The 22840-nt window shown below is 46.9% G+C and overlaps 1 protein-coding gene across 1 annotated transcript in view; it reads right to left on the reverse strand.

Annotated features, from left to right (window-relative positions):
- LOC121531297 (D(4) dopamine receptor-like) overlaps nt 1-22840 on the reverse strand; it is a 30122-nt gene that overhangs the window by 1856 nt on the left and 5426 nt on the right. Inside the window, exons 2-3 of the mRNA XM_041836535.1 lie at nt 12533-12645; nt 10186-10871 (exon numbers count right to left, since the gene is read on the reverse strand). Of these exons, the coding sequence (XP_041692469.1) occupies nt 10186-10871; nt 12533-12645 (799 nt within the window). The remainder of the gene's footprint in view (nt 1-10185; nt 10872-12532; nt 12646-22840) is intronic.

Consider the following 22840-nt stretch of genomic DNA (forward strand, 5'->3'; position numbering starts at 1 on the left):
AGCAAAACGCATGAGGAATACTTCAGAAAAGGATCCATCAGTTAAGCTTGATAGAACTGCGCCAGATCAAATGATGTTTGTATGTAAAGAAGTACACCTGCCAGGCAGCTTCCCTGCCTAGCCCCCTGCTTGGCTGAATAATTCAGAAATGCTGATGAGATTTCTATTCATATCTAGAATGAACGTTAGGATGAGTGATAGATTAGACACTAACTGTTGCATGATGAGTAGGTCTGGGTTGCGACCATGGCCCACAGGGTTCCAGTCAAAAGTAGTGCACTATATAGGGAATAAGGTGCCATTTGGGTCTGAGCAGCAACTCCCTTTGGAAGCTGGGCTTTCCTTTCTCCAACTCATTCACTTACTGTAGAGGGAGGCCTTTGGCTGAACAACATAATGTGAGGCAGAAATAGGATTAGATTCTATCCATTCGTTCAGCTATCTCAAAGGAGCTCAAGCTATGGATGTTTTATTTTTATTTTTATTTCACCTTTATTTAACCAGGTAAGCCAGTTGAGAACAAGTTCTCATTTACAACTGCGACCTGGCCAAGATAAAGCAAAGCAGTGCGATAAAAATAACAACACAGAGTTACATATGGGGTAGACAAAACATAAAGTCAAAAATACAACAGAAAATATATATACAGTATGTGCAAATGTAGCAAGTTATGGAGGTAAGGCAATAAATAGGCCATAGTGAAAAATAATTGCAATTTAGTATTAACACTGGAATGATAGATGTGCAAGAGATGATGTGCAAATAGAGACACTGGGGTGCAAATGAGCAAAAAAAATATGGGGATGAGGTAGTTGGGTGGGCTAATTTCAGATGGGCTGTGTACAGGTGCAGTGATCGGTAAGGTGCTCTGACAACTGATGCTTAAAGTTAGTGAGGGAGATAAGAGTCTCCAGCTTCAGAGATTTTTGCAGTTCGTTCCAGTCATTGGCAGCAGAGAACTGGAAGGAATGGCGGCCAAAGGAGGTGTTGGCTTTGGGGATGACCGGTGAGATATACCTGCTGGAGCGCATACTACGGGTGGGTGTTGCTATGGTGACCAATGAGCTAAGATAAGGCGGAGATTTGCCTAGCAGTGATTTATAGATGACCTGGAGCCAGTGGGTTTGGCGACGAATATGTAGTGAGGACCAGCCAACAAGAGCGTACAGGTCACAGTGGTGGGTAGTATATGGGGCTTTGGTGACAAAACGGATGGCACTGTGATAGACTACATCCAATTTGCTGAGTAGAGTGTTGGAGGCTATTTTGTAAATGACATCGCCGAAGTCAAGGATCGGTAGGATAGTCTGTTTTACGAGGGCATGTTTGGCAGCATGAGTGAAGGAGGCTTTGTTGCGAAATAGGAAGCCGATTCTAGATTTAACTTTGGATTGGAGATGCTTAATGTGAGTCTGGAAGGATAGTTTACAGTCTAACCAGACACCTAGGTATTTGTAGTTGTCCACATACTCTAGGTCAGACCCGCCGAGAGTAGTGATTCTAGTCGGGTTGGTGGGTGCCAGCAGTGTTCGATTGAAGAGCATGCATTTAGTTTTACTAGTGTTTAAGAACAGTTGGAGGCTACGGAAGGAGTGTTGTATGGCATTGAAGCTCGTTTGGAGGTTTGTTAACACAGTGTCCAATGAAGGGCCAGATGTATACAAAATGGTGTCGTATGCGTAGAGGTGGATCTGAGAGTCACCAGCAGCATGAGCGACATCATTGATATACACAGAGAAAAGAGTCGGCCCGAGAATTGAACCCTGTGGCACCCCCATAGAGACTGCCATAGGTACAGACAACAGGCCCTCTGATTTGACACATTAAACACTATCTGAGAAGTAGTTGGTGAACCAGGCGAGGCAGTCATTAGAGAAACCAAGGCTATTTAGTCTGCCAATAAGAATGCGGTGATTGACGGAGTCGAAAGTCTTGGCCAGGTCGATGAAGACGGCTGCACAGTACTGTCTATTATTGATTGCGGTTATAATATCGTTTAGGACCTTGAGCATGGCTGAGGTGCACCCATGACCAGCTCGGAAACCGGATTGCATAGCGGAGAAGGTACGGTGGGATTCGAAATGGTCGGTGAACTGTTTGTTAACTTGGCTTTCAAAAATTTTCGAAAGGCAGGGCAGGATGGATATAGGTCTGTAACAGTTTGGATCTAGAGTGTCACCCCCTTTGAAGAGGGGGATGACCGCGGCAGCTTTCCAATCTCTGGGGATCTCAGACGTTACGAAAGAGAGGTTGAACAGGCTAGTAATAGGGGTTGCGACAATTTCATCTGCTAATTTCAGAAAGAAAGGGTCCAGATTGTCTAGCCCAGATGATTTGTAGGGGTCCAGATTTTGCAGCTCTTTCAGAACATCAGCTGTCTGAATTTGTGTGAAGGAGAAGCTGGGGGGGCATGGGCAAGTTGCAGCGGAGGGTGCAGAGCTGGTGGCTGGGGTAGTGGTAGCCTGGTGGAAAGCATGGCCAGCCGTAGAAAAATGCTTGTTGAAATTCTCGATTATTGTAGATATATCGGTGGTGATAGTGTTTCCTAGCCTCTGTGAAATGGGCAGCGGGGCGGAGGTGCTCTTATTCTCCATGGACTTTACAGTGTCCCAAAACTTTTTGGAGTTAGTGCTACAGGATGCACATTTCTGTTTGAAAAAGCTAGCCTTTGCTTTCCTAACTGCTTGTGTATATTGGTTCCTAACTTCCCTGAAAAGTTGCATATCGCTGGGGCTATTCGATGCTAATGCAGTACGCCACAGGATGTTTTTGTGCTGGTCAAGGGCAGTCAAGTCTGAGGAAAACCAGGGGCTATATCTGTTCTTAGTTCAGCATTGTTTGAATGGGGCAGGCTTATTTAAGATTGAGAGGAAAGCGCTTTTAAAGAACAACCAGGCATCCTCTACTGACGGAATGAGATCGATATCCATCCAGGATACCTGGGCCAGGTCAATTAGGAAGGTCTGCTCACTAAAGTGTTTTAGGGAGCGTTTGACAGTGATGAGGGGTGGTCGTTTGACCACGGACCCGTTATGGACGCTGGCAATAAGGCAGTGATCGCTGAGATCCTGGTTGAAGACAGCGGAGGTGTATTTAGAGGTTAAGTTAGTCAGGATGATATCTATGAGGGTGCCCATGTTTCTGGATTTATGGTTGTACCTGGTAGGTTCCTTGATAATTTGTGTGAGATTGAGGGCATCTAGTTTGGATTGTAGGATGGCCGGGGTGTTAAGCATATCCCAGTTTAGGTCACCAAGCAGTACGAACTCTGAGGATAGATGGGGGGCAATCAATTCACATATGGTGTCCAGGGCACAGCTGGGGGCTGAGGGGAGTATGTAGCATGCGGCAACAGTGAGAGACTTATTTCTGGAAAGGTGGATTTTTAGAAGTAGGAGCTCAAACTGTTTGGGCACAGACCTGGATAGTATGATAGAGCTCTGCAGGCTCTCTCTACAGTAGATTGCAACTCCACACCCTTTGGCAGTTCTATCTAGACTGAAAATGTTGTAGTTGGAGATGGACATTCCTGAATTTTTGGTGGCCTTCCTAAGCCAGGATTCAGACACTGCTAGAACATCAGTGTTGGCGGAGTGTGCTAACGCAGTGAATAACTCAAACTTAGGGAGGAGGCTTCTGATGTTAACATGCAAAAAGCCAAGGCTTTTACGGTTACAGAAGTCAACAAATTATAGCGCCTGGGGAGTAGGAGTGATACTGGGGGCTGCAGGGCCTGGGTTAACCTCTACATCACCAGAGGAACAGAGAAGGACTAGAATAAGGATATGGCTAAAGGCTTTAAGAACTGGTCTTCTAGTGCATTGGGTACAGAGAATAAAAGGGGCAGATTTCTGGGCGTTGTAGAATAGATTCAGGGCATTATGTACAGACAAGGATATGGAAGGATATGAGTACAGTGGAGGTAAACCTAAGCGTTGGGTAACAATGAAAGAGATAGCATCACTGGAGGCACCGATTGAGCCGTTCTCCGCGTGTATGGGGGGTGGAACAAAGGAGCTATTTGAGGCAGTTTGAGAGGGACTTGGGGCTCTACGGTGAAATTGTATAATAAGAACTAACTGGAACAGCAATAGGCAAGGCATATTGACATGGGAGAGAGGCATAAAGCAATCACAGGTGTTATTCGAGAGAGCTAAGACAACAACTGGTAATGGCGATGAAAGTTTGGGCTGAGGCTAAACAGATAAAACAGGACAGGGTACCGTGTAAAGGAACAGTCCAGCAGGCATCAGCTGTGCAGCTGAGTGATCATAAGGTCCAGTGAACAGAAATATGTGAGTCCGAGAGCAGTTCAAATTGGTGCTACAGCACAGGCGAGCAGGAAGCACGGCTGTTGAATTGCGTGTGCTAGCGGGCCGGGGCTAGCAGATGGATCTTCGTGGTCGTCGCAACGGGAAGCCTGTTGAAACCACAGATGATTACGTCGGCAGCCCAGTCATGATGGATCGGCGGGGCTCCGTGTCGACACTAGGAGGTCCCGTCCGGTTGACAGAGAGGTAGATAGCCGGGAGATGGGCCTGACTCGATGCTAGCTCAAGGCTGATTAGCCAACCACAACATCCATTCGGTTGCAGCTAGCTAGTTGCGATGATCCGGTGTTAAAGGTCCAGTGATTCAGTGATTCCGGCAGAAAATCCGATATGTTCTGGGTCGATAACGCGCTGTGCAGACTGGCCGATAATAGTCCAGGCTAGAGCTGGCTGGTAGGTAGTGCAAGCCACGGACAATGGTGAAAAAACCGCTAACGGTGGCTAATAGCAAGTAGCTAGTTAGCTGGCTACTCCCGTCCGGTAGACAGAGAGATAGATAGCCTTGATATGGGCCTGGCTCGAGGCTAGCTCAAGGCTAACTGGTGCTTGTTTCGGGGGCAGTGTTGATTAGCCAACAGCAACATCCATTCGGTTGCGGCTAGCTGGTTGCGATCCGGTGTTAAGGTCCAGTGATTCAGTTATTCCGGCAGAAAATCTGATGTTCTGGGTGAAAACCGCTAACAGTGGCTAATAGCAAGTAGCTAGTTAGCTGGCTAGCTAGTTTCAACTGGAGAGTCTAGATAAAAGGTAAGTAAATAATAGAATCCGTTCCACACTGAGTGAGGCGGGTTGCAGGAAAGTATATTTAGTAGAAGGACGAAAACTGTGATAGGGGAATATATACGAAAAAGACAAAAAAAAACTGGCTATTTACACGGACACACTACAGAGTACACGACCGCACTGCTACGCCATCTTGGATACTAATGTAATAAGTCATCTAATGTAATGTGTCTTATTAAAACCTGGTCCCCTTGTGGGTCCCCCAGGACCAGTATTAGGAAAGCCTTATTACATTTACATTGTAGTCATTTAGCAGGCGCTCTTATCCAGAGCGACTTACAGTTAGTGAGTGCATACATTATTTATTTATTTTTCATACTGGCCCCCCGTGGGAATCGAACCCACAACCCTGGCGTTGCAAACGCCATGCTCTACCAACTGATCTACTACTTATCTAATGGAATTGTGATGAGTGTGATGAAAGGAGTCAGGCGCAGGAGGGTAATCACCGAATACAGAGTTTATTCCTTCGTTGACACACAAATGCGCTCAAATAGCGATCAACGAAACAGGCACAGGGGAAACTCTCATCCCTGGCAAATACACTGTAACGGTAGAATCCAATAATACATAGGCACAGGGGAAAATCTACCCTGGTAACTAAATGTACGAGTAGCTCCACCGAGCTATACTACTCTCACAACTAACAATCACCCACAAGGACAAGGGGGCAGTGGGAACACTTATACACGGACTAATGAGAGGATTAGAACCAGGTGTGTGTGATTGACAAGACAAGACCAATGTGATGATGATTGGGGTGGCAGTGGTTAGTAAGCCGGTGACGACGAACGCCGAAGCCTGCCCGAACAAGGAGGGGAGGCAGCCTCGGCCGAAGTCGTGACAGGAATAATGTGTTTCTGAGTTCCTTCCTACCAGACAGCTCCATCACTCCTGATATTTGGAGTTGTTGAAGATCCATCATCACCTCCTATTTTAAATAAAGGGAAGGATATGAGAATTGAGTGATGCTGGTTGAAATGGCTTTCAGACACCCTCTGACTTTGAGGCGTATATCAGTATTTTACCCACATAACTCTTTGCAGTCTAGGGGTTCTCAAACTTTTTGGGTCCGGGGACCTCTGTTGTGATAGCAAATTCATCAGGGACCCCCTCATAATCAGAACACAACTCGAGTGCGATAAAATTAGTCTACAAGGAGTTTTACTATGACGTCTACAGTGCTCAGACACTGGGAAAGAACATTTAAAAGCCCCGCTTTCTTGGCATCAGAGAGAAAATGTTGCAGCTTTAAAGCTAATATCCTGCAATTATACACATTTTGAGGGAATAGTACTGTGGATACCAATATCCCTGTGAGCCTACCAGGCCCATGTTGCCCAGGGTTAAGAACATACATTATTAATTTATTTAACCTTTATTTAACCAGGAAAAGCCCATTGAGACCCAGAGTCTCTTTTGTCAAGGGAGACCTGGCCAAGAAGGCAGCAACAATCAATACATTACAGAATTAAAACATACAACTATACAATACAATTCAACAACATGATCCAGCCTAAAAAAAGCATTTACACTCCTCTGTAACAGTCTCCCATCAAACGTGTAGATGAATAATATTACATTGTATTGTATTACACACTTGAAACTCATTTCATGGATCCCTTGGTTAAAAGTAATTTAATCTGTTAGTAATATTCATTTAAAAAATGAAATGAAATGCAGTACCGCCATGGACCCTACTTTGAGAACCCTTGGTCTAGACTACTTCTTCTGTTTGTCTCCTGATTTAAATATGATCATCTTGTTTGTCAAATCTATTTGATTGACTTTCTTGAACACAGGGTTTTAAATACTGCATTATCTTCAAATGCCATAGTATATAGGCCATGCTTCCGTTCTGCCTTTTCAATAAATACACCAACTCCATCCCTGGACAGATGGACTCAAAGATAGCACAAGGAAACGAGGCTGATCGAGGGTGACTTTGATTGTTTCTCGCTCTCTCTTTCTCCCCTCTCCTCCCCCCTTATCTTTCTCCCCCTTTTCCCTTTTCCTCCCTCTGCTCTAGTAGATTCATTTTGCTCAGTATTTGTGTGTATGTGTTTGTGCTGCTCCTTTAGTGTACGACTTTGCAGTATGGATGATTTTGGCCTGGAGCATCATCCAGAATAAATTCATGTCATGCCCTCTGCCTGTACCCTGTGGGGCTGTGTGTTGTGTGTGTGTATGTGTGTGTGGGTGTGTCTACTGGGACAGATTACAGGATTGCCTCTCTGGCTTAAAGAAGCTCCGGATAATTGTCATTCAATTTTGATAAAACATTATTCTGTTCAAGTCTCTTTGCTCAGGTGTGTTTATAGGTCCATACTTCCAGTCAAAAGGCTGAACCCTCTACCATCACAATGGTGATGCTGTAGGGATAACATCCTCTCTATGTCTTAAGGCCTCTGGTAAACCTTACATGATGATTGGATAAAGGATTAAGGTTAAGTTAATTAGCCAATGTTCGCTAAATGGTATTATAATGACTCGTTAGGCCCAACAATGACCCTGTTTATTTAGACGTAAGAAAGTCACTTTTTAAAGATGAGAAACATCCAAAAACACAAGAGTTCTGGCCAGAGGTGAGGTTCTACAAAGCTTTGTATAGCTGGAGTGGTACATTAGTTCTCTTGAAGCCAGATGATTCCGGACCTACCGTTACGCTCATTTACACTGAACTGCACTGGGGTCGGAACGCCATCATGGTTATATCAAGATATGAGTCAGAAAACGTACCTCAATGCAGGGATGAGATATGCCACTGCACTCCATATTTTAACTTTTCCAAACTGATACATCAACAAGGCAGAAATACTACAATTTTTTTCTGGAAATATGCCCTTTTCATCCTCATGCTAGCTAGCAGTAGCCACCGGAGCCATTTTGGAATGGCAGTGTCAGCCAATCAGCTCCTTTGTTGTTCAATGCGATGTGCCATTTCATAATGGCTGCTGTGAATACTGCTACCTAGTATGAGGACGAAAAGAGCAGTTTTCAGGGAAAACTAGCAGTATTTCAATCTTCTTGATGTGTCAGCTTGGAAAAAGTACAGTGGCATAACCCATCCCTGAATTGAGGTACACTATACAGTATATACAAAAGTATATGGACACCCCTTCAAATTAATGGATTTGAGCCCCCAGCCATGCAATCTCCTTGAGCCCCCAGCCATGCAATCTCCATAGACAAACATTGGCAGTACAATGGCCCATACTGAAGAGCTCAGTGACTTTCAACGTGGCACCGTCATAGGATGCCACCTTTCCAACAAGTCAGTTCGTAAAATGTCTGCCCTGCTAGAGCTGCCCCGGTCAACTGTAAGTGCTGTTATTGTGAAGTGGAAATGTCTAGGAGCAACAATGGCTCAGCCGCAAAGTGGTAGGCTACACAAGCTCACAGAACTGGGACCGCTGAGTGCTGAAGTGCGTAGCGTGTAAAAATCGTCAGTCTTTCGTTGCAACACTCACTATGGAGTTCCAAACTGCCTCTGGAAGCAACGTCAGCAAACAATTGTTTACCGGGAGCTTCATGAAATGGGTTTCCATGGCCGAGCAGCCGCACACAAGTCTAAGATCACCATGCGCAATGCCAAGCTTCGGCTGGAGTGGTGTAAAACTCGTCGCCATTGGACTCTGGAGCAGTGGAAACGCATTCTCTGGAGTGATGAATCATGCTTCACCATCTGGCAGTCCGACAGACTAATCTGGGTTTGGCGGATGCCAGGAGAACGCTACCTGCCCGAATGCATAGTACCAACTGTAAAGTTAAGTGGAAGAGGAATAATGGTCTGGGGCTGTTTTTCATGGTTTGGGCTAGGCCCCTTAGTTCCAGTGAAGGGACATCTTAACGCTACAGCAAACAATGACATTCTAGACAATTCTGTGCTTCCAACTTTGTGGTAACAGTTTGGGGAAGGCCCTTTCCTGTTTCAGCATGACAATGCCCCCATGCACAAAGCGAGGTCCGTACAGAAATGCTTTGTCAAGATTGGTGTGGAAGAACTTGACTGGCCTGCACAGAGCCCCGACCTTAACCCCATCAAACACCTTTGGAATGAATTGGAACACTGACTGCGAGCCAGGGCTAATCATCCAAAATCAGTGCCCGACCTCACTACTACTCTTGTGGCTGAATGGAAGCAAGTCCCTGCAGCAATGTCTAGTGGAAAGCTTACCCAGAAGAGTGGAGGCTGTTATAGCAGCAAAGGGGGGACCAACTCCATATGAATGACCATGATTCTGGAATAAGATGTTCGACGAGCAGGTGTCCACATACTGGTCAAGTAGTGTACGTTTTCCAACCCATATCTCGCGCCTGCTCTGCGGTGACTTAATATAACCATAATGGCGTTCCGACCCCAGTTTAGCTCAGTGTAAACAAGCATAACGGTAGGGTCAGAATCATCTGGTTAGTTCTCTTGGTGATGACTAAGACCGCTCAATGCACAGAAGATTGACCATGAAAATATTTATGATGAATCTCTCGCGGTTGTTGTGTGGCTTTGTTTGTTCAGAGAAATACCATGCCATGTTAGCTTTGAAGCTTTCAGGGAACTCACTCCAGTTCAGTGCTGTAAGATCTGTCAATGTCTTGTGTTGATGATGCCCTTTGCTTGAAGCCATCGTTCAAATTGTGCTTGGATTATTTTGTATGGCCCATCGTTTGTTATTGTTACTTACATTGTTCAGTCCCCCTCGCAGATTGAACGACTTCAAAAAACCTGATTGTGGTGAAGATGAATGTGTCTTTGACCTAAAGAAGATTACATTTAGCATTTAAATAAAAATGTCTGATTATGCTGTGTTAATGGTCATTTCAAGAGAAACCTGACACCCTGATCCTGTGTTTCTGTCTGGGGGAAAGTTATTGTGAAGAGGCATAATAATCATCATGTGTTTGCTGTCAGTTCTGTTGGCTTTCTAACAAAGAGAAACACCTTTCTGTAGCATTGACACTGCAACAGTTACATTAACAGTTACAGCAGTGCCCCAACCAACAGTTTCACCATAATAGAACAATTGCAAAGTGCAAACCAAACACATAAGAGAACAGAAATTATTCAACTCACCCACAACGACAGGAAGCACCTTCATGGCCTTCCTCTCTCGGCCATTAATCTTGGCCCTCTTCTTCTTGTGAGGGCCAGTTTGGGGGTGGAGGTTGTACCTAATGTTAGAGTAGGCCACCACCGTGGGCACGGGGCCGTCCTTGTACTCTGGAGATGTTAAGGAGTTGTTATAGGGGCGGTCTGGAGTGTCTGGTGAGGAGTTATTATAGGGGCCGTCTGGAGACTCTGGAGGGTAAGGGTCCAGCTCTTCCAGATTAATCTCCTTTAGCTCTGGCTTCATGTCTGTGAGCTCCTCCCTCTTGATAATGGGGGGTAGAGGAGGAGGCAGGGAGTCCAGTGGGGGCATGGAGGCAGTTGCGTCCTGGAACTTCCTACAGGCCTGGATGCTGCTCCTCAGCTTGGCCTTGCGTGCCTCCTCCCACCTCCTCAAGCCCCGGAACATGCCGCAGTAGAGAAGGAGCATGATGGGACAGGGGATGAAGAAAGAGCAGACGGAGGAGTAGACCACGAAGTTGTCGTCCTCCAGTTTACACTCTGTAGGGTCCCGCTGGGGGACGTTTTGGATGCCGAACATGACGGGTGAGGCCACTGCCAAGGCCAGGATCCACGTGGCAGAGAGCAGGAAGATCTGTCTCTGATCAACATGCTTAACATTGTAGTTGAGTGGAATGGAGACAGCAATGAACCTGAATGAATCACATCAAGCAGAGAAAAGATTGAGAGGAGCTGTATTCTCTTTGTAGAAGAGAGATATTTATGAATTAAATTAATGATTTACTTCGAGCTATCATTATATACTAAACAAAAATATAAACGCAACATGCAAAAATGTCAAAGATTTTACTGAGTTACAGTTCATAGAAGGAAATCAGTCAATTGAAATAAATTCATTAGGCCCTAATCTTTGGATTTCACATGACTGAGCAGGGGCGCAGACATGGGTGGGCCTGGGAGGGCATAGGCTCACCCACTTGGGAGCCAGGCCCACCCACTGGGGAGCCAGGACCAGCCAATCAGAATGAGTTTTTTCCCCACAAAAGGGCTTTATTACAGACAGAAATACTCCTTTCATCAGCTGTCCGGGTGGCTGGTCTCAGACGATCCCGCAGGTGAAGAAGCCGGATGTGTAGGTCATGGGCTGGCGTGGTTACACGTGGTCTGCGATTGTGAGGCTAGTTGGACGTACTGCTAAATTCATGTTGCGTTCATATTTTTGTTCAGTATAGTACAGGTGTGTCAAACTCATTCCATGGAGGGCCGAGTGTCTGCTGTTTGTGTTTTCCTTTCAATTTGTGTCCAATTAAGACCTATACAACCAGGTGAGGGGAGTTTTTAACTAATCAGTGACCTTAACTCATCAATCAAGAACAAGGGAGGACAGAAAACAGACACTTAGCCTTCCATGTAATGAATTTGACACACGTGTTCTAGTACATTACATTTGACACAAATACACCATGTACACTGAGTGCACAAAACATTAGGAACACCTTCCTAACATTGAGTTGCACCCCATATTTCCCTCAGAACAGCTTCAATTCCTCGGTACATGGACTCTACAAGGTGTCAAGTGTTCCACAGGGATGCTGGCCCATGTTGACTCCAATGCTTCCCACATTTGTATCAAGTTGGCTGGATGTCCTTTGGGTGGTGGACCATTCTTGATACACACGGGAAACTGTTGAGCTTTCATTTATTGCATTTTTTCCATTATTCCCATTTGTGTGAATGCTAATGTTTTCTTGGCAACAGGCAACACAGAGGCAACAAATACTTCAACAGGCCCCTATATATCTGCATGTCAGTGAGAGGCTATGCAACAGTGAGCAAAGAAAAGGATAATCATATCAGCTAATGATCCCATCTCAATGCTGGCAGTTTATCAAGATGGAAACATATTTTATCCTGAGGTTGTATGTTTTTTTTCTCTCTGCTTCATTTGTGCTTTCCGTTAAGACTGATTGCTTTCAGGGAGGAGGGGGGAAGAGAGAGATGACAGGTCATTGCTGGAGATGTGGTTATTTTCCTAATCTGATCTAGTGGAGGAGACACTATGACCTTTGACTTGGGCTGATAGCGAAAGCAGCAGGGGTCTCCTCCCTTGTACTGCTAAAGCTGCCAGCACAACTCCCAGCAAAGTGTTTTGGGAGAGAACATGTTAGTATTGGTATTCAATGGCTCAAACATTCGGACACAGGGTAGGAAAGTTAATTGGAATCCATAGATTATTTTAGTGAATTTGACCTTGACCTAGCTCAAAAATCACGACTATAAGTCGCTTTGGATAAAAGCGTCTGCTAAATGGCATATTATTATTATTATTAACAGAGAGTTAAAGGTCGATAACCTGTCGATGCTGATGGAGCAGAGGTTGAATATGGAGGCCGTACACAGCATCACGTCCATGGTCATCAGGCCGTCGCAGACATGCATGTTCATTGTCCATAGACCACCCTGGAACTGAAACAGAGCAGCAAACACACACGGTCAGACAGGCAACTTCACTGACCTTAAAAATAACTTTGTCTCTTTCTCAATCTTTCCTCGATTCCAAGCATCCTTTCTTCTCTTCTCTTTCTCAAAACACATGAAAGAAAGTAATTGGGTAATGACCTTCGATATGCTCCTTCAGTATGGTTGAGAAGGAGGCAAGGACATAGGATGCAAGGAATCACGGAAAGATTAATCGAGATAGAGCCAAGGTGTGCTGACGACTCCTTGCCCCTCCCTGCCCTCTAATCACTTCCACAAGGTCTTGCCCTTGGCTAGCATTCTGCACCCACCAGATTGGCTGTGTGTGAAATCAATTTCCTCATTAGCGCTGCTGCAGCTCTATCATAGAGCTGAGCAGAGTGAGGCCCCTCTGGCTGATTGGAAATTGCAGGCGTGGAGCACGTGCCAGTTATGACAAGTTTTGGCCTTGACAAAATTTAGATGATTTTAATGGTATTCTAATCACAAAAGCAATAAAGGAAGAAACCTTTTTATTGGCTTGTTCTTAATTGCTTCTCTCTCTCTGATTTGGCAGCCAGGTTGGGGACATGTGTTCACCGTCATGTAACATGATACATGTGGCTCTGTTCCAATACCATGTAAAACACATTTCTCCTTCCCCTTACGGAAAAACCACAAAGAAATTTCAAATGTGAAATCATATAAAACCATGTGTTTTTGGAATATTTCACGTGATGATAATTCATATGAAGTTTCACATATGGATTTTCACATGTTGATGAACCTAACCTTTCACATGTGGATTCAAATTTTCACGTGCACATTTTTCAAATGAGATTTCACAGGTGATGCCCTGCAAACAAAAATGAGTCGTTAGGATACACACAAACAGTGCTTTAAACATACAGTGATTTCAACTTACATATTTGACACACATGATTACATTGTGTCTTTTTATTTATACTAGGGCTGGGCGATATGGCCAAACTATATCACAATATTGTTTAAATTTTTGACAGTATGATGGTATTTTATGTTTTTAAATAATACAAGTTATTTATATGCGTAGTGCATGACCATAGGGTGGCAACAAATACATTCTAAGTGGTTTTACTGTGGCTTTCTCTCTTCGGATTGTTTTATCAAACTTCAACCAAAAATCATTTTCTGCAATTTCATCAATTTCTGTATTTCCTTCACTCATTATCATTTCATTTTTACATTTACATTTTCGTCATTTAGCAGACGCTCTTATCCAGAGCGACTTACAAATAGGTGCATTCACCTTATGATAGCCAGTGGGACAACCACTTTACAATATACATATATATATATTTATTTATTTATTTATTTTTTGGGTGGGGTAAGTGGGGGTATAAGGATTACTTTATCCTATCCCAGGTATTCCTTAATGAGGTGGGGTTTCAAGTGTCTCCGGAAGGTGGTGAGTGACTCCGCTGTCCTGGCGTCGTGAGGGAGCTTGTTCCATCATTGGGGTGCCAGAGCAGCGAACAGTTTTCACTGGGCTGAGCGGGAACTGTGCTTCCGCAGAGGTAGGGGGGCCAGCAGGCCAGAGGTGGATGAACGCAATGCCCTCATTTGGGTGTAGGGACTGATCAGAGCCTGAAGGTACGGAGGTGCCGTTCCCCTCACAGCTCCGTAGGCAAGCACCATGGTCTTGTAGCAGATGCGAGCTTCAACTGGAAGCCAGTGGAGTGTGCGGAGGAGCGGGGTGACGTGAGAGAACTTGGGAAGGTTGTACACCAGACGGGCTGCGGCGTTCTGGATGAGTTTAGGGGTTTAATGGCACAGGTAGGGAGCCCAGCCAACAGCGAGTTGCAGTAATCCAGACGGGAGATGACAAGTGCCTGGATTAGGACCTGTGCCGCTTCCTGTGCAAGGCAGGGTCGTACTCTGCGAATGTTGTAGAGCATGAACCTACAGGATCGGGTCACCGCCTTGATGTTATTGGAGAACGACAGGGTGTTGTCCAGGGTCACGCCAAGGCTTTTTGCACTCTGGGAGGAGGACACAACGGAGTTGTCAACCGTGATGGCGAGATCATGGAACGGGCAGTCCTTCCCCGGGAGGAAGAGCAGCTCTGTCTTGTCGAGGTTCAGCTTGAGGTGGTGATCCGTCACCCACTGATATGTCTGCCAGAAGTGCAGAGATGCGATTCGCCACCTGGTTATCAGAAGGGGGAAAGGAGAAGATTAATTGTGTGTCGTCTGCGTAGCAATGATAGGAGAGGCCATGTGAGGATATGACAGAGCCAAGTGACTTGGTGTATAGCGAGAATTTCCACACTATACCTGTGACGAGGTGTAAATGAAGGAGTCAGGCGCAGGAGGTAAAACACTGAAGTCCAGAGTTTATTTCATTTACATAAATAAAATGCACCCAGCATCGAAACGAAACATTAACATGGGAAAATATTCCACCTTGGCAACTACAAAATGGAAGAGTAGCTCAACAGAGCTACTCGCGCTCATAATAAACAATCACTCACAAAGACAAGGGGAACAGAGGGAACACTTATACACATACTAATTAGGGGAATGAGCACCAGGTGTGTGTGATTGACAAGACAAGACATGACAAGTGGAGTGATGAGAATGGGATCGGCAGTAGCTAGTAAGCCGGTGACGACGAACACCGAAACCTTCCCAAACGAGGAGGGGAGGCAGCCTCGGCGGAAGTCGTGACAGTACCCCCCCTTGACGCGCGGCTACAGCAGTGCGCCGACCCCGGCCTCGGGGACGGCCAGGAGGACGCAGAGCAGGGCGAGTCGGATGGCAACGGTGGAAATCCCTCAACAGGGAGGGATCGAGGATGTCCCTCCTTGGGACCCAGCACCGTTCCTCCGGACCGTACCCCTCCCACTCCATTAAATACTGAAGGCCCCCCATCCGACGTCTCGAATCCAGTATGGAATGGACCGAGTACGCCGGGGCCCCCTCAATGTCCAGAGGAGGTGGAGGAACCTCCCGCACCGCAGACTCCTGGAGTGGACCAGCTACCACCGGCCTGAGGAGAGACACATGAAATGAGGGGTTAATACGGTAATCAGGGGGGAGTAACAACCTGTATGTAACCTCGTTTATCCTCTTCAGGACTTTAAACGGCCCCACAAACTGCGGGCTCAGCTTCCGGTAGGGCTGGCGGAGGGGTAGATTCCGGTTCGAGAGCCAGACCCAATCCAGGTACGAAAACCGGTGCCTCCCTGCGGTGGCGGTCAGCGTTCACCTTCTGACGACGCACGGCGCGCTGGAGGCAAATGTGGGCAGCGTACCAAGTGTCCTCTGCGCGCCGAAACCAGTAATCCACCGCAGGAGCCTCGGTCTGGCTCTGGTGCCACGGTGCCAGGACCGGTTGGTAACCCAAAATACATTGGAAGGGTGTTAGGTTAGTGGAGGAGTGGCGGAGAGAGTTCTGAGCATATTCTGCCCATGGCAGGAACACCGACCACTCCCCCGGCCAGTCCTGACAGTAGGTCCGCAGGAACCTACCCACATCTTGATTCACCCTTTCCACCTGCCCATTACTCTCGGGGTGAAATCGAGAGGTCAGGCTGACCGAGACCCCCAGACGTTCCATGAACGCCTTCCAGACTCTAAACGTGAACTGGGGACCTCGGTCGGACACTATATCCTCTGGTACCCCGTAGTGCCGGAAAACGTGAGTAAACAGAGCCTCCGCAGTTTGTAGGGCCGTGGTGAGACTGGGCATAGGAAGGAGGCGGCAGGACTTCGAAAATCGATCCACAACGACTAGGATAATAGTGTTGTTACCTTGGGAGAGGGGAAGATCAGTAAGAAAATCAATACTAAGGTGAGACCATGGTCGTTGTGGAACTGGTAAAGGTTGTAGCTTACCCGCTGGGAGGTGCCTAGGTGCCTTACTCTGGGTGCACACTGAGCAGGAGGAAGCATACACCCTCACGTCCATAGCCAAGGTAGGCCACCAGTACTTCTCGGTCAGGCAGCGTATTGTACGACCGATATCTGGATGACCAGAGGAGGGTGACGTGTGTGCCCAGTAGATCAGACGATCACGGATAAGTGCAGGCACGTACTGCAGCCCAGCTGGACACTGCGGTGGAGATGGATCTGTGCGTAATGCCTGCACTATATCCGCGTCCATCGCCCATACTACCGGCGCCACAATGATGAGGCCGGGAGTATGGGGGTGTTGTCTCTGGGCCTCTCCTCTGTGTCATACAGCTGAAATCAAACCGGGTGAAGAAGAGGGCCCACCTGGCCTGGCGAGGATTCAGCCTCGCTGCCCGAATGTACTCCAGGTTATGGTGGTCTGTCCAGACGAGGAAAGGGTGTTTCGCCCCTTTGAGCCAATGCCTCCACACCGTCAAAGCTCGGACAACAGCCAGCAGCTCCTGATCACCAACGCTGTAGTTCTGCTCCGCCGAGCTGAGCTTCTTCGGAAAGAAGGCACAGGGACGGAGCTAGGATGGCGTGCCCGAGCGTTGGGATAAGACAGCGCCTATCCCTACCTCGGTCGCATCCACCTCCACTACGAACAGTATTGATGGATCGGGGTGAGCCAGTACCGGGGCGGAGGTTAATAGTCCCCGAAATCTACTGAAGGCCAAATCAGCCTCAGCAGACCAGCGGAGTCAGGACAGCCCACCCTTCAACAAGGAGGTAATGGGAGCTGTGACCTTGCCAAAGCCCCGAATAAACCTCTGATAGTAGTTGGCAAAGCCAAGGAAGTGCTGCACCTCCTTCACCGTGGTTGGAGTCGGCCAATTACGCACGGCTGAAATGCGATCTCCTTCTATCTCCACACCTGTGGTAGTAATGCGGTATCCAAGGAAGGAGATTGACTGCTGGAAAAACTCACACTTCTCTGCCTTGGCATAAAGATCATTTTCCAGCAGTCGGACCAGTATCTTGCGAACAAGGGACACATGCTCGGCATGCGTAGAGGAATACACCAGGATGTCATAATAATAAATAATAATAATATGCCATTTAGCAGACGCTTTTATCCAAAGCGACTTACAGTCATGCGTGCATACATTTTTGTGTATGGGTGGTCCCGGGGATCGAACCCACTACCTTGGCGTTACAAGCGCCGTGCTCTACCAGCTGAGCTACAGAGGACCACATCGATGTAGATGTAGACCACCACACCGCGACCAAGCATGTCCCGAAACACCTCGTTCACAAAGGACTGGAAAACGGATGGAGCATTCATCAAACCATAGGGCATCACCAGGTATTCATAATGCCCCGAGGTTGTGCTGAATGCTGTTTTCCACTCATACCCTTCCCGAATACGCACCAGGTTGTAGGCACTCCTGAGGACTAATTTGGTGAAAAAGCGGGCCCCATGCATTGACTCAATCACTGAAGGAATGAGGGGAAGAGGATAAGTGGTTGAGTCAGTGGTTGATAATCAATGCACGGGCGTAAACCACCATCTTTCTTCTTCACAAAGAAGAAACTCAAGGAAGCAGGTGAAGTGGAGGGACGTATATACCCCTGGTGCAGGGACTCGGTGACGTATGTTTCCATAGCCTCCGTTTCAGCCTGCGACAGGGGATACACATGACTCCTGGGAGCTACAGCGTCTACCCGAAGGTTTATCGCACAATCCCCCTCCCGATAAGGTGGTAATTTAGTCTCTTGAGGCTTGGAAAACGCGAGCGCCAGATCATGGTATTCGGGGGGAATGCGCACGGTGGGAGTACCGTCTGGACTTTCCACCATGGTCGCACCAACGGAAACACCTAGACACCTACCTGGACACTCACGCGACCACCCCGTAAGAACCCTCTGCGGCCATGAAACATTGGGGTTGTGAAGGGCTAACCACGGAATACCTAAGACTACAGGGTAAGCAGGAGACTCAATAATCAAAAAAGTGATCTGCTCAACATGCGTCTCCTGTGTAATCATGGTGACTGGTACAGTAACCTCCTTAACCAATCCGGACCCTAATGGTCGACTATCAAGTGCTCTGATGGGGAGTGGAATGGATAGGGGAACCAATGAAATGCCTTGACGGCGTTCAAATGCCCTGTCCATAAAGCTCCCAGCTGCACCTGAATCAACTAGCGCCTTACACTGGGAAACTACCAGGTGATCGGGAAAGGAGATAGATAGGGTACAGTGCGCCGCAAAGGGCTCTGAACAAGTTTGGGTGTTTGTTACCTGGAGTGATGCGTGAGTACCCTGCCTACCACCTCCAGACCCAAAAGAACGTTGACTGCGACGTGAGGTGGATTGTCCCTTCGTGCCACCAGAGTGGCACTGTCGCTGTCCTCCTGCGTTCTCTCGACCGGCAGCTACCCCCAGCTCCATCTGCTCGTGGTCAGAGTCGTCCGGGGTGGGAACGGGCAGACCCCTACCAGGACGTCCTCTGGCTGCTAGCAGATTGTCCAGCCGGATGGCCATGTCCACCAGTTGGGAGAACAATAGCATGGCATCACGACATGCTAGCTCCCGTCGGACATCCTCCCTTAGGTGGCACCAGAAATGGTCGATCAGGGCCCGCTCATTCCACCCGGACCCCGCTGCCAGTGTCCGGAACTCCAGCGCGTAGTCCTGTGCGGTCCTCGTCCCCTGCCTCAGATGGACCAGTCGTTCGCCCGCCTGAAAGAGGTAGAGCAAACTCCCCGTAGTCCTCCAATACGGGACCTCTCTCGTTCAATGGGCCGTGTTGGCCCACTCCAGGACTCTCCCACAAAAGCAGGAAACGAGGACGGATACCTTCTCCCGCTCCAGTGGCGCCGGCCTGATGCTGGAGAAATACAGCTCGAGTTGGGCAGAAATCCCTTACATCGCGCTGCCATCCCATCAAACGGCGGTGGACGGGATATCTGGATCCCTCCAGGGGCTGGGGTGTAGGTGGCTGGATCCGGTTGACCAGCTGGTCTCGATAGATCAGTTCCTCTCCTCTCCAGGCGTTGTACTACCTGAAGAACCCGATCCATCGCTTCCCCCAAGCTGGCCAGCATCGATGAATGCTCCTGGACCATTGTCACTACACCAGGCATGCGGTCTTCTCCTGCTGACTCCATTCAGCTGGTGAGTGATTCTGTGACGAGGTGTGAATTAAGGAGTCAGGCGCAGGAGGTAAAACACAGAAGTCCAGAGTTTATTTTGTGTACATAAATAAAATGCACCCAACGTCGAAACGAAACATTAACAAGGGAAAATATTCCACCTTGGCAACTACAAAATGGAAGAGTAGCTCAAACAAGCTACTCGCTCTCACAAATACAATCACTCACAAAGACAAGGGGAACAGAGGGAACACTTATACACATACTAATTATGGAAATGAGCACCAGGTGTGTGTGATTGACAAGACAAGACATGACAAGTGGAGTGATGAGAATGGGATAGGTAGTAGCTAGTAAGCCGGTGACGACGAACGCCGAAACCTGCCCGAACAAGGAGGGGAGGCAGCCTCGGCGGAAGTCGTGACAGTACCACATTTCTTTTTTCTTTGTATGGCTTCAATTTTGTGAAAAAGTCACTTTTCCTTTATCAGAAAAAATATTATACTCTATGACCATGATGTATACTGAACAAAAATATAAATGCAACATGTAAAGTGTTGGTCCCATGTTTCATGAGTTTAAATAAAAGATTACCGAAATGTTCAATACACACAAAAACCTTATTTCTCTCAACTTTTGTGCACAAATTTGTTAACATCCCTGTTAGTGAGCATTTCTCCTTTGTCAAGATAATCCATCCACCTGACAGGGTTGGCATATTAAGAACCTGATTAAACAGCATGATCATTACATGGGTTCAACTTGTACTGGGGACAATAAAAGGCCACTCTAAAATGTTCAGTTTTGTCACACAACACAATGCCACAGATGTCTCAAGTTTTGAGGGAGCGTGCAATTTGCATGCTGACTGCAGGAATGTCTACCAGAGCTGTTGCCAATTTAATGTTAATTTCTCTACCATAAGCCGCCTCCAACATTGTTTTATAGAATTTGGCAGTACGTCCAACAGGACTCACAGCCGCAGACCACATGTAACCATGCCAGCCCAGGACCTACACATCTGGCTTCTTCACCTGCGGGATCGTCTGAGACCAGCCACCCGGACAGCTGATGAAACTGTGGGTTTTGCACAACCGAATAATTTCTGCACAAACTGTCAGATACCATCTCAGGGAAGCTCATATGCGTGCTTGTTGACTTCGTAACCGACTTTACTGGGCAAATGCTCACCTTCGATGACCACTGGCACGCTGGAGAAATGTACTCTTCACGGATGAATCCCAGTTTCAACTGTACCGGGCAAATGGCATACAGCATGTATAGCGTCGTGTGGGCAGGCGGTTTGCTGATGTCAATATTGTGAACAGAGTGCCCCATGGTGTCAGTGGGGTTATGGTATGGGCAGGCATAAGCTACGGACAACAAACACAATTGAATTTTATCGATGGCAATTTGAATGCACAGAGATACCATGACGAAGTCATGAGGCCCATTGTTGTGCCATTCATCCGTTGCCATCACCTCATGTTTCAGCATAATGCACGGCCCCATGTCGCAAGGATCTGTACACAATTCCTGGAAGCTGAACATTTTCCAGTTCTTCCTTGGCCTGCATACTCACCAGACATGTCACCCATTGAGCATGTTTGGGATGCTCTGGATCGACATGTACGACAGTGTGTTCCAGTTCCCGCCAATATCCTGCAACTTCGCACAGCCATTGAAGAGGAGTGGGACAAAATTCCACAGGCCACAATCAACAGCCTGATCAACTCTATGCGAAGGAGATGTGTTGCGCTACATGAGGCAAATGGTGGTCACATCAGCTACTGACTGGTTTTCTGATCCACAACCTACCTTTTTTTAAGGTATCTGTGACCAACAGATGCATATCTGTATTCCCAGTCATGTGAAATCCATAGATTAGGGAGTAATTCATTTATTTCAATTGACTGATTTCCTTTCATTAACTTTAATTCAGTAATATTTTTGAAATTGTTGCATGTTGCGTTTATATTGTTGTTCAGTGTATTTTCAATAGATTCAATGGCAGTTCTTACTTTTGCCACAAGTGGCATTGTGCCGATTTCTAGGTAGAGCTCTGCTATCCGACCCAAGCCCGACGGACCCCGAAATTGTACATTTGGTTTGGACCGGGTAGGGCCTGTTTTTTTTCATCAATAACAGTCAGGGCTCAGGTAGCCTATCACTAAATTGATCACTAACATTTTGAAGCTGAGCCATGTGCTTGTGCTCTGCTGTGCAATACAGTCATATCTGACTAAGATCATAACATGGTGTCAGAAGTGCTTCAACCTCGTCAAATATAAGACAGGAAAGATTATTAATAATAATATTATTTGAGTCTTGTCTGAGTTTAGAGTGACGAAAAGTAGCTAACAGCCTAACTGCTCTCTCAAATCTCGTCATTGAGCAGAGCAGCCCAAGCCGTTTCTATGGATACTCACAAACCCAGAGCCGCCATGAGCGGAGCACATGCAGAGCGCGCAGGGAGCGAGTGACAGACAGAGAGGAGCAACTAACGGAGGAAGTTATTTCGGGTTTCGGGCAGGGCCGGGCTTTAAATTTGGCAGAAGCTTTCAGGACTGGGTAGATTATGTCCTGAACATTGCAAGCATGGGTAGGGTTAAAATTCATGCTCGTACAGGGCTCTATTTCTAGGGTGCTTTGGCACCAGCACTGCCTCACAGGCACTATTCATGAAAAAAAAAGTACATGTGGGCACCCGAAGCTCATGCTAGTAAGTGAGTAGTTCTCAACTGTTAGCTGTCTCTTACTGCCGATAAGAACGGACCGATTGCCATAATTTCTCATGTTTCATCAGTTAGTTATTACATTTATATTACATTTAACAAACCAAACATTGAAATACCGTTATGTAAGGTAAAGTAAAATGTTAAACCAGTCCGTTACATTACTGGTATGTAATAAAATACGGTTTACCGCCCAGCCCTAATTTATACAGCAATTATTATGTCCTCATCTGGGATTTGAACCTCTTTGTCACGCCCTGGCTCTGGGGACTATGTTATGTTGAGCCAGGGTGTGTAAGTCTATGTTTATTTTCTATGTTGGTCTGAGTGACTCCCAATCAGAGGCAACGAGTGTCAGCTGGGTGTCTCTGATTGGGAGCCATATTTAACTGTTTGTCTTGCACTTTGTGTTTTGTGGTTTCTTGTTCCTTTTGGT

This window comes from Coregonus clupeaformis, chromosome 19 (assembly GCF_020615455.1).
Source record: "Coregonus clupeaformis isolate EN_2021a chromosome 19, ASM2061545v1, whole genome shotgun sequence".
Taxonomy (NCBI): Eukaryota; Metazoa; Chordata; class Actinopteri; order Salmoniformes; family Salmonidae; genus Coregonus; species Coregonus clupeaformis.